Source organism: Sander lucioperca, chromosome 4, assembly GCF_008315115.2.
Source record: "Sander lucioperca isolate FBNREF2018 chromosome 4, SLUC_FBN_1.2, whole genome shotgun sequence".
Taxonomy (NCBI): Eukaryota; Metazoa; Chordata; class Actinopteri; order Perciformes; family Percidae; genus Sander; species Sander lucioperca.
The window spans coordinates 6,882,693-6,895,769 of NC_050176.1; the positions used below are offsets into that span (position 1 = coordinate 6,882,693).

The 13,077-nt window shown below is 39.3% G+C and overlaps 1 protein-coding gene across 9 annotated transcripts in view; it reads right to left on the minus strand.

The window, feature by feature from the left end:
• Nucleotides 1–13,077, minus strand: part of LOC116042671 (septin-9-like) — a 75,606-nt gene that overhangs the window by 12,127 nt on the left and 50,402 nt on the right. For 7 of the 9 annotated variants that reach the window (XM_031288957.2, XM_036000347.1, XM_031288956.2 and 4 more), the window contains 4 exons: nucleotides 5,555–5,740; nucleotides 1,694–1,822; nucleotides 1,451–1,532; nucleotides 522–659 (listed from right to left, as the gene is read on the minus strand). In XM_031288957.2, coding sequence (XP_031144817.1) covers nucleotides 522–659; nucleotides 1,451–1,532; nucleotides 1,694–1,822; nucleotides 5,555–5,740 — 535 coding nt within the window. Of the gene's footprint in view, nucleotides 1–521; nucleotides 660–1,450; nucleotides 1,533–1,693; nucleotides 1,823–5,554; nucleotides 5,741–6,559; nucleotides 6,698–8,205; nucleotides 8,282–13,077 lie in introns of those variants that run through there. The other 2 variants (XM_036000348.1, XM_031288959.2) reach the window with 2 other exon arrangements.

A 13,077-nucleotide genomic window follows, 5' to 3' on the forward strand; every position in this document is an offset into this window, starting at 1 on the left:
AGGCCACACAATTTCATACATTGTAGTGGTAAGTGCATTAATCAGTAAGCCTAATAAAAGGTTAGCATATATATATATATATATATATATATATATATATATATATATATATATATATATATATATATATATATATATATATATATATAGCCTCAACCACTACAATTTATCCCACTCAAAATAAGGCACTTTCTAATTGTTTCTCTGTCTCTCTACCTCTCTAATCTATGAGAACTGTAGTCATTGTGTTTCATTGTGAAATCTGACTCTTCAAGTGATATTCCGTGTCTCTAAGCAGGGAATGAGTTCCACATGTGGTCACATAAGAGAGAGATGATAAAGAAGAAAAAGAAGAAAGCTACAGAAGGATGTGGTTAAAGAGCTGTGGACAGACAATGGGTTAGGGGAGATTCCCAAAAGGCCTGATTAGACTGCAACTGTGGGAGAAACTAGTGGAATGAAGAGCAAAAAGTGGGGCACTTAGTTACAAGAGTGCATGTCTCTTTTATATGTGATCTTACCAGTGGCCTGTGGGAGGTATGAAGTATATGCAGCAGTGCACCCTGGAGTCTGGGATCCTCTTCTTCCTGTTGATGTTGATTTCCTCCTGCAGGTAGGCTTCATACTGGTCATTAATGAACTTCATAATGGGCTGCCAGCTAACAAAGAAAACAGGAATGAGAAGCTAACTTTATATCCGCTCACAGTCCAAACCTCTTGCTTACAGTTATTGAAGCTACGGCAGTAACTGAAGAATTATAGTGATGAATAGTGTGGTTTCATGCAGAGTTATGTTCTGAAACATTGTATTCTATACTCAAAGAATGTGAGTCGCCATGTTCTGTAGTCATGTTCTGCAAAACAAGCATTTTTTTATTATTTTTATTTTACCTTTATTTAACCAGGAAAAGACTCATTGAGATTAAAAATCTCTTTTTGTACTGGCCAAGACAGGCAGCAGTACAACCACACATACACACAAACACAAAAAATACACAAAAACATAAAACAACTGAATCAGCAAATTTTTCAAAGTCAACCGCAATCCTAAATACATCAGGCAAAACATCTACAGCCAGATGTGGCTGACTCCAAGTCAATCAACATCCTCTTAAAAGTGACCAATGAGACCAGCTCATTAAGCTTTCATGGATTTCTGTAACTTGTTCCAAGTAGAGGGAGCAGGAAACTTTTATACCTTAACTTTTATATTGCTTATATATTATATGCTATATCATATGCAATTTTTTTAACACTGTAATAACATTGTATATTGTTGTATGCAATTGTATTACATACAAACATAAAATTGCAATGTTATTTAGATAAAACACTGAACTCTGGCTTTGATAACCAAGTCAGAATGAATGATGAGTAACCATACACGCAATGATGGAAATGACAAAGGTAACAGCTGCTGAGGCCTTCAGATAAAGTAAGCTGAGCTCACCAGTTTTCATTGTTGATCTGATCCCCAAAGCCCGGAGTGTCAATTACTGTCAGCTTCATCCTCACTCCTTTCTCCTCAATATCTGGACAAAGGAAATATATTTAATTAGTAGTTATTTTGGACACACACACACACACACACACAGAAAGTAACAAATCAGTAGTATGAAAGAGCAGCAGGAAACACATTATCAATACTGTAAATATTTCAGCTGTAGGCTACAAAACATGAACATTGGCCAACCGTGACTGATGGATTTGATCTCAATGGTCTTGGGGATCCTCTCCTCTGGGTTCGGCTGCACCGACTTACGGCTCACTTTGGATTTGAACAGGGTGTTCATCAGAGTGGACTTTCCCAGGCCGCTTTGCCCTGATCAGGAAATCACACAACAGTTAGAGAAACTGACAGTCACAAGTACAAGAGACTCATTCAACTCTAACACAAGAGTTTCTTAAAGGCTTTTTTTCACAAAACCAGTGACACTGAATATGCACATGACATCATCTTTAATGTATGGATTGTAAAGGGAGTGTGTGTATGTCAATAGACCATGAGCATAGCAGGACAGTTGTGGGGTCAGACAGGCAAGCTGTGGAGGCCAAGAGGACAGATGTATTGTATAGAACACACACACACACACACACACACACACACACACACACACACACACACACACACACACACACACACACACACACCACTGCGGTCAAACCACCAGGGAATGAACAATATAGCATTTCTAACAATAAACACTTTAGGACTGTGCACACATTAGGTATTAGTACCTCCGTGACAAATCAACCTTTGTACATCAAATCATGACCGATTTCATTTTTATCTACTGTGTGACCCCATTAAAATATAACATTGATAGGAAAATGTGCTTTCAAAATACAAGACAAAGAGTGACTGAGAACTGAAGACGTTCATTTTACAATATTACTTTAATACATTCATGACATTTCTTGTTTATTTGTTCCATGGAAAAGATGGATATAAAACATATTGGTAATATAAATGTTCATTTAACTTTAGTACTTGTTTGGAAATATAAAAAAAACGAACAAAATCTGTAATCTTTTGTGGCCCCCCCCCCCCCCTCCCTTCTGCTATGGGCATCCACAGTGGCGTGTGGAGCATTGCCAAGCTGCCAGGCCCTCTTTACACCCAGGTCGGCCTTTTCCACCTCTCTCTCTCTCTCTCTCTCTCTCTCTCTCTCTCTCTCTCTCTCCCTCTCTCTCTCTCTCTCTCTCTCTCTCTCTCTCTCTCTCTCTCTCTCTCTCTCTCTCTCTCTCTCTCTCTCTCTCTCTCTCTCTCTCTCTCCCTCTCTCTCTCTCTCTCTCTCTCTCTCTCTCTCTCTCTCTCTCTCTCTCTCTCTCTCTCTCTCTCTCTCACTCTCCATTCAGTCAGTTGCATGCGTTCACCCACACTCACACATTTTCTCTCTCACAAACACTCACTGACACACCCTGGCTGCCCTCTCTGCATGGTGGAAATCAAAAGGTCAGCTGGCTGAGGGCAGGGATTAGGCAAATGCATCTCATAGGAGACCACAATGGACACGGCCAAGACCACAGCTTCTCTAACCTTTCACACTCGACACCCAAGTTGGCCAAAGTTTCTCTGTTAGAAACTTCATTAGAAAAACAGAAGATGCTCTAGTTTTTATATTTCTATCCTGGCATTCTTCTTAAAACTCATTTACATAGGCAAGTAGGAATCTAACAAAGTTCAGGTAAAGAAAGCTCATTGAACCTACAGGGAAAAACAGGTATCTTACTGTATACTGTAGCATTGTGAAAGAGGTGAACACCATAACCTCTACAATCTCATGCATTCTGGTGTCTGAAGAGTGTCAAACATCTAATTACCTGAAGGGATTGCTGGCCATACAGTGAGAAATAGGACTCCAACAAGGAGTTAGGCAACTATCTGCCAACGCATTACCCAGATAAACTTGATACGTAGTTATAGCATTGTATATCAAAGCTCCCTCTGGCAATCAAAAATCAATACACGCAGGTGTTTTTTTTTTTTTTTTTTTTAAAGATTATTTTTTTGGGGCATTTTTAGGCCTTTGACAGGACAGCTGAAGAAATGAAAGGGGAGAGAGAAAGGGGGAATGACATGCAGCAAAGGGCCGCAGGTCGGAGTCGAACCCGGGCCCACTGCGTCGAGGAGTAAACCTCTATATATAAACTCATCATTGTTCTGTAAACTGTTTTGTATCCTGCTCGGGTATTCATAGTGTCAGAGAATCATTTCACAACACGTTTCATTTATCCTTGAGGTGTCGGAGCAATACAAGTGGATACATGTTGGCGTTATATAGAAATGTGCAGTTCGATAGTGCGTGTATAACTTAGATAGAACATTCACTTAGTCATGATTGCCACGCTCTCACTAAAACGCTTGCACTTACACTTCATTCCCCTACATCTATAAATCAACAAGTCTCTTTTGATGAACACTATCAGTCCTCCTTGGAGTTGTGCCATCTAGCTGTGAACACGAAACACTGTCCTGCAGGGCATGAAATCAGATTGAACTACCACTATGGAAATATGATCCAAACATAAACACCAAGGCTTAAAGCAGCCATATTATGCTCATTTTCAGGTTCATAATTGTATTTTAAGGTTGTACCAGAATAGGTTTACATGGTTTAATTTTCAGAAAACACCATATTTGTGTTGTACTGCAGTGCTCTCTCTCACTGCTGCAGATCCTCTTTTCAGCTGGTCTCTGTTTTAGCTACAGAGTGAGACCTCTTTTCTTCTTCTTCTTCTGTACTATCTTTGATTGCACTGCACATGCCCAGTAGCTCAGATGTAGATCATGTCAGCTAGCTAGCTCCATAGACAGTAAAAGAAAGGCTGTTTCTACAACTTTGGTCAGTTACAAGGCAGGATTAGCTGGGAGACTTCTAAATGAGGGCGCACATGTAAGTAGTTCTTTTGTAGATTATGGTGAACTTGTGTGTGTTGTAGCAGTGCTTTGCTATTGAGAACGAGGTAGCATGCTAGCGTTAGCATGCTAGCGTTAGCATGCTAGCGTTAGCCATAGCGTTAGCATGCTAACGCTACGAGCTAATGGTTGCGGTTAGCCTGCTCGTTTCGGCTTGTGACGTCACAAGCCGTGCCGATTTTGAACAGCTCACCCAGTGACTGAAGGCAGGACACATTCAGAAACCGGATCTCACTCTAAACAGCATGGATGGATTTTTTTCAAAATTTGTATGTGTGTGGAAGCACCAGAGACACAACATAACACCCCAAATCCCAGAAAAAGTGATTTTTTCATAATATGGGCACTTTAAAAATCCTATTGGGATGTAGCTGAGGCTTTTCAACATATTCTTGTTGAGTAATATGTATTATTTAGAGGAAAAGGAAAAGTTGAATGATAACTATAGAAAAAGAAAAAGAATAGAAGGTATTTTCCAGGTCAGAGAATTTGCAAACTAAGCATGCTGTGTATGACATCATGTTGTATGTGCGTTGTTCTATATTTTGTGTTGCTGCTGCCTAAATTTAAAATGTTTTAAATGCTTACCATCTGATCTTTTTTGCTGAATTCAGTACAGAGTCAGTAACTGTTGTAAACATTTGGAAGCATTTACAGCCTCCGAGTCTTCTCGGATACATCTGTGTTAGTTTAGACTTTAGGACTTGTATCCAAATCTAACATGAAGGCATAATCAAGCTCAAGGTCAAGCTGGATGGGAACATACACACAATTTTACTTGATTTGACCAACCTTTTCTCATACAAAATATATTTTTATATGCTTTTATTTAGCATTAGCACGTTTTCCTCCTTTAACAGTTTAATTCTCCTCTACAATACCTACTCACAGCAACTAAAGCATAATTAAGTGAAGGAAAATTGCAATTTTTCTGCATATGAACATAATTTGTGCGAAACAAGGTTAGGGTTAACTTCACAAAATAACACTACAAATGCAAGAAAAGTCAAGGGGACTGAACACTTTCTGAAGAGTGTCTATATTTTCTGCATGAACTCAAGTTACAGGGGAACAGTGAAACTGTGGGACCGTTTTTGACAAGTTTTGAAATAAATGTGTAAATGTCAGACTCACCCACAACCATAATGTTGAGCTCGAAGCCCTGCTTCATGGCCTTCCTTCTCATCTGCTCCAGGATGGCATCAATGCCCACATAGCTGAAGTCGCTGCCATGAGTCTTCTCCCCCTTACCTTGTGGGTTGGGGTGGTGGGGCTTGGTTGACTCCGACATGTTGCTGTGGCTCAGACTGACTTCTGACCCTGAGGGATGCAAGAGATTAAAGAGGAAAGACAAATGAAAAAGAGATGTAAATGTATGTCTTGATTTATATCAAATGTGCAAGCATAAAGCATGCTTTTTAAGCAGTGAATTGAACAAAGTATGTAATAAAGTGTAGTAAAGTAAATAAAAATGTATGCAGTGACTTAAAAAAGCAACTGCATAAATAAAAAATGTGTGAATCACAAAGAAAAAGCAACTGCATGACCCCGTACACAAATACAGGTGAAATCATATAAACTACAGAGTACACCAAGCTCAGTGTGAGGACCATAGAATATACTGATCTGAGCAGTTCATTTCCTGTGTGAAACAGGATACACCAGACTTCAAATTCACATTTATGAGCACCCGCCTTCGTACAAGACAACATTGAAAGGTGATAATCTGTCTGCCAAAAACTCAACTTGTGCGAGCAGGGATACATGTGCAGCTGTGCATGCACACATGAAATAAGAAGATAAACTATCCCATAAATGTTCAATAAAGAATTATTGTTTTCCATTCCCAGTGGTCTTTCTTGCTCCAGTGCATACACACAACTGTAAAGCTAACCAGTAAATCATATGGGAACAGGCACACATCTGCTCCTTAATGTTGCATACATTTCTACCTCATGTTAGCAGCACAGTCCACAAAAGAAATTCTGAATTTTCAGAAATAAATGGTGTAGAAGTTGTAACCAGAGTGAAACAGATCATCTAACAATAAGAGGTGAATTTCATAATCCTAAAATAATTAGGAAGATAAAATGAACAGACCTTGTTGGGATAAAATGGCAACTACAAATAATGGCTTACCTCACTTTAAGGAGGATCGATTGTTATGTAGAAGGCTGTTTGCCAAGGCACCGCTGCAACTCTGCCAAATGTGCTGGTATGTGCATGAAGCAGCACAAACTCGCACTTCATAATGTAGGAGGAGACAACATTTCCTGTGCCGTGACAGAAACTTGTGGTATTGTCTGTGTGAGGTTTGCAGTCACAGACACTACAAACCACAGACACATATACCTGAAGCTGAGTGGAGCCATCCTGACTATACACAGGCATGACAAACTGTAGCTGTAATAGTTCAGGCTCTGTTTTGGGTTGATTATTTTTCTCAAATAACAGAGAAGTGAGAGTTCAAGGCACTAACATCTGTAAGCTTTTTGCTGAAGAACATAGAACTTTGTGCTTTTGATACGTCTGTCTGACATTGACACGCGTTTTTGCAACATTGCTGATAGGAATATAAATGCAGCACAAATAACAGTGAAACATTTTTTGATATCTAACTTTCCTGCTCAGTTTTGCCTTCATGGGCCTTAAGATAAGACGAAAAGTGTAAGATGGAGGTGCAGGAGACAGAGGAAGGGTGTGAGAGGCATGCGATCTTACTAAGAGTATCAATTTCCCAGCTTTTACTGCAACTATGAAGTACAGACTTTCCACAAGAAAAAAAACCCTACTTTGGCTCTCTGTGACTGTCCTGGGAAAAGTGTTGCTACTGTAATAACCACTTTGTGCAGTCCTTGTAGCACTGTGGGGGCTTTTTTAATTTAAGGGCACAACTGGGACCGGTCTCACAGGAAACAGGAACACACGTTTACACACTGAGGTTGAAAGTTGATGGTATATCTTAAAGGATTCAGTGCAACCACTTCCTAATTAAACAATGTGATTGAATCATAGTCTTTTCTACTTCACACATCACACATGTGCACTAACATGTGTGATGTTAGTGCACAATCTCACCCTCCTACACACTTGCACACCTTAAAATTCAAAAGTCATGGGAGTATTGATGAGTCAGCTGAATATCTCTGAATTCAATACTCTTTTCTTCTCCTCCAAGCTACAATTGTGGGCTATGAGGAAGGGTACCACACCTCCAACAGCCTCTATAGTATCAGTCAGTCTTTCCAACTTTCAATCCTCAGACAGTCTACTGGTTGACTGATGAACTGTGCTGTGATACCACACGTGGCTTGGCTTAAACTCAACAAATTCATTGCTAAAATATTGGGGGAAAAATAAAAAAAGATCCATCCCCCCTGTGCCTATCATCAGTCAATAAATGATCAGCATACAGGATTTTATTTTTGCACAATAACTTAAACAGCCAAAGAGGCAATTTCTTTTCATGCTAGGACATTATTTTAGTACAGTTCAATCCATGCTGTAACGTGAACCTCCTGTTAATACCTCATCACGGTGGACTCAAGCTGATTTAGAGCTGCATCGCTGTCATCAAGAAACACGACACAGGAATGCAGCTTCTTGGAAAGTGATACTATAATCCTGAGATATTTGGATCGATTTATCTTTAGCCTGCGAGATTGTGTTTGCAAATGTTTGCATAGTGTCATTTGGCTAACCCCTGCACTGAACCTTTTTACATTGAGCCCTGCTTGCATCAGTAGCCTATTGAATGACAAAGCAGATTAGCTCTAATTACATACTCCAGGTCTGCAGCCAAACTGCCTCCTCCTGAGCACCATGACAATGCCAGCCCTGGCCCATCTGCTGGCTCGCATGGCTGCTCTCAAGAATAGACAAACAGTCACAGTGTAGCAGAGGCAAATACACAAAGCGTAGTAACAAGAACTGGCAAATGCGAGACACACATGAACACAAGCAACAGAAAACGGAAGAACAAAACGGCAGCGCCAAGAGAGTCGAAAACCTCAAACAGCCTGACAACCACCCGGTCACTTTGATATTCACTTCTCTTTAGGGCTTGGTGATATGAAGAAAAATCTGATATCACGATATTCTTGATTAAATACCTCCATGTTGATATTGCAAGGATATTGCAGGGTTGACAATTGGTGCTTTAACAGAATAGATTTTAGACAAATAATCATCAAGATTTTGGATTTAATGACTAAGTGGGTATTGCAAATAGTAGAACAACTAGAACAGTTTGGTAAGTTCAGAAAATTACATCACTTTACTGTAATGCAGCCTGTAAAACCAGGAAAAGACAACACGTCATATTACGATATCCAAAATCTAAGACAACATCTAGTCTTATATCACGATATCGATATAATATCGATGTATTGCCCAGCCCTACTTCTCTTTCTCGTATAGTTTAACTTAGCACTTTCATTTTCATCAGCGCTGCTTCCTCAATATTTCATTCACAAGGCTAAGGATCAGTTGGCCATTCACAATCATCTTTTACTGCTTTTTGTATCATTATTTATGTGCCTTATGTATCAGAGTGACAGTTCTGCCATTTAAATCCACAACATAGTGTCTCTTCATGAGTCAGATCTGCATTCGAGCGTTATGATGTTCCACAAAGAAAGCGTCGATAACCTTTGTCAGGGCGAACTGGATGAGTAACCTCATTACAGACGTACAGTATGACTCAGATGACGACTCAGTGGCCTCCTCCGTTGAATGCCAACTGTATCAAAATAGAACAACTGTAATAAAAAATTCCTTCGAAGAGCAGCGTTTCATTTAACTGAAGCCAAAGAAAAGTCTGTGGGGTGTACAGTTCATTTAAATGAATATGGGAATCGGACCTGTGCAGACGTGTGTATCAAGGAACCTAAACTGACCTCTCAATGAGAAAACACATTAAATATTTGGCCACCTGCTGCTCTCCCCCTTCATCAACACAAAGTGTCCAAATGAAGACAACTTTATTAAACTGAAGACAGATGTTATGTGTGAAGCTTGCTTACAATAGATAAACCACTGTAGGCATGTCTCGTGACATGCAAAAGCAGCATTTTAGGATTAGCTCATTTGAGAGCTTTAATGAATGGAGATGAGTTCAGGGCTTTTCTTTGCATGACTGGATAGATCCCATCAAAGAGAGGACTCCTTTATCTTTAATTGAGGGGCACTTATAGTTGAATGGGGGCTGTTTCAAGTTTTGTTACTGGCATTTATATATTCCTACATTTCTGAAGATGACACAGTGATGTTTATTCATTTTCTGCTGTGTATAGTGCTATCTGAAAGACAAGACCATTGGTGTTGTCTTATTGGTGAAAAGTGCTTGTATTTCACTTAGAGCTGGGCAATATATCGAAAGTATATCGATATCGTAATAGTAATATGGCATAAGTGTGGTCTTTTCCTGGTTTTAAAGGCTGCATTACAGTAAAGTTGTGTCATTTTCTGAACTTACCAGACTTTTGTAACTGTTCTATTATTTGCCTTTACCCACTTAGTCATTATATCCACATTACTGATGATTATTTATAAAAAATCTCATTGTGTAAATATTTTGTGAAAGCACCAATAGTCAACACTACAATATCGTTGCGGTATCGATATTGAGGTATTTGGTCAAAAATATCGTGATATTTGATTTTCTCCATATCGCCCAGCCCTAATTTCACTCATACAGTAACTATGAAAAATGGGTTTCTGTCATGCGTTTTATCTGCATTATGGTGGTTTCCAGTTTGTAACTGAGGGCTTTGCAGCAGACCAGACGACAGCATTTACATCCGCACTAAACACTAAAACAGTTTGTGGCTGAAAGGGGTACTCCACCAATTGTACACATGAATGCCAGTTAACTGGTCACAAGGAGTACTGCTAAGCTTGTGAAAGAAGATGTATGATGTTTTCTGTGGCTCTGAAGGGAGCTTTCTCAGGTCTGAGAAAATAACCCAGATGATGTCATCAGCTTTTTTAACAGAAAACCTGCGGTACAAACTTGGGGCATGGAGTTTTAAAGACATGGACATTTACCAGGTAGAGAGCTGGAGCTGCTACCCCCGCGACCCGATACCGGATAAGCGGACGAAGATGGATAGATGGATGGATGGAGTATATAATGAAAAATGCTATGAAACTGCATTATGGGAATTGTAGTCAGCCTCTGCTGCATCAATTTTGACAATTCTTTAAATCTGTCTCTCGTAAGTCCCCCAACCTTATGGAAGTGCATTACTAAATCACTCGTTTATTTAGTTTCCCAGGGGCTATTTTTCATCCTTATTCCTTAAAAAAAACGTAACGTACAGAACCAGTGCATAGTAAGGCAAAATAAGTAATTAATGTAATTATTGTGTGGATAAGCTTCTGAAAGACCGCACAAAGCTTATGACAATAAATCTCTTAATTGTAACCATTGCATTTTTTGAGGCAGGACAAAAGTGATAAACTGTACAGTCTTAAAGTGAGATAACTGAACACTGAACAGATTTCTTGGAAAGCATTATAGCACAATAGAGCAGAATTTATTTATACTAACGCCAGCATAGCTCAGTGGAGACCAGACAACACAAAAACTGCTTTGAGGCAGCATTCTTGTCTTGCCTCAGCCTTCATAGAAAAGTAAGTAAGTAGTATAAGTAGTAAGTATGTAACATGTAAATATTTAGCTGACAGATATCAATAACCACTATCCTGAAGCATCAAACCAACTTCCTTTAACTGACCTGTAATGTAACCCTCCTAATAAACCAACACAAAGTGTTCCCCTTAGATCAGATACAATTTTCTTTCTTGTGTAACAGATAATCCCCTTCCCACTCTAGACTTACACATAACTCAACATTCCCCTCTCAAGCCTTCCATTAAAATCCCATCAGGCACATCACATCCAACTCTGCATTTAATATTCACTGAGTGAAACTTGAACGTGCCAATGCCAGAAACAAAGCCTTCATTGTCTCCTCGAGAAACCTTTTAAAAACCAAAGAAATTCTGTTTCCCACGATCCACAAGTGCCACTTCACCCTTTTCCAGCCCTGCTTTAAATTATATGAGAACGTTGTTTTTTGTATGTTACTGTTTAACTCCAGCACTGCCAATATTAGTATGGCAAATGCCCTGCTGAAAGGGAAAGAAAACTGGGGGTGAATGAAACAAAAAGAAATCAGAAAAATGATTCATGGCATGCACAACATGTAATTAGAGCAGATGAGCCAAACTGTTTTAATGAGTGTGGTTGGTGACTGACGCTTTACATAAGGAACTGGTCTACATGGGAGGATTTTATAGTTGACCATAATTTGTTTTCAGGTCTGGATTCAAATGTGCTTGTTACACTCATGCTGATGTTTTGCTCCACCTCTACGATGAACTGCATGGAAAATCTTGCTGCCGTTATGCAGGATGCTGTCACAAGGAAATTAGACCTCTACAATTGTACTGGCACAATTCAGAATGCCAAATCAGTAATGAAATTGAGAAATTCAGTCTTTCAACTTTAACTTTTTGAGGAAAACTACCAAACTTCACATTATGTCCTAGCCTGGGTAAACCCTGACGAACTTCCGGCAAATTTCTCAGTTACAACTGAGAAGGGTCTGGTGTCAACCAGGCTAATTATGTCCAAGTCTTAATCACAAAGTTGGCCTGTACTGAGGACAAGACTCCCCGAATGTTATTTTCAGTCAAGTGGGTCATGACTCATGAGTGAGGTTGTTTACTACAAAATTAAATGTAATAATTTTAACTTTGAGCGAACAATACCTCGTTTGATGATTATTATTTTTTTGTCAGAACCCAAATGTACAAGAGCGATGCTTGCCGTACAAGGTACTTGGTTTTCTTCCCCTCCCTGCCTTCAGTCTGTCTAAGCATATGTTAAAAGGCTGTCCTGTCACTCCTTAGGGGGTTGTGCTTTGGGGAGAGAAGGTATCATGTCTGTTCTTCTACTCACCCACCGTTACTGACAGCTCTTGAACACTGTCTGTTTTTTGAAAGCTCTGTTATTTAAAAAAAAAAAAAAAAAAAAAACATGGTTCCAATGAGGTAAAACCCCTTAGTCTTTGCCCTGTTGCAGTTCAGTTGCATATGTCCCTTTCCTGAGTGCATCTATGTGTGTCTATGCAAGTGTGTTTTCCTCTCTCTCTTTCTTTTTTTTTAACCGGAGATGAAATTTCCAGTGGCCCTTTGGTGGCTCGCTCTAAAGAGGAAGACATCATTAAGTTTTATGCCTGCTGAAGTCTGGATGAAATTGATGGAGGGTCCAGAAAGAAGGCGGCAGCACAAGAGTTGACTGACAGTCATAAGTATTTCACATTGATACAGGATTAACAGTTTAACACAAATTAATATCATCTCAAAAAAATGAGTAGTTCTAAGGTCAGGAAAAAAAAAAAAAAACTTTTAAAGCCAAAGTCTTAAATGAGAAAACAATGTCTCATCTTAGGACACGAGTACATTAAACACTCTCATTTCAGTTTACAGTAAACACAGCACTACCATTTCCAGTCCTATTTTTTACCTCCTTATTTTCTGATAATGAGTAAATACATTTAGTGGAACACAGTATGAGCCAATAATGGCTTACCCCCTACTGTGAAAATAAGACACAATGGGTTATGCAGAGTGTATACATGGCTTGA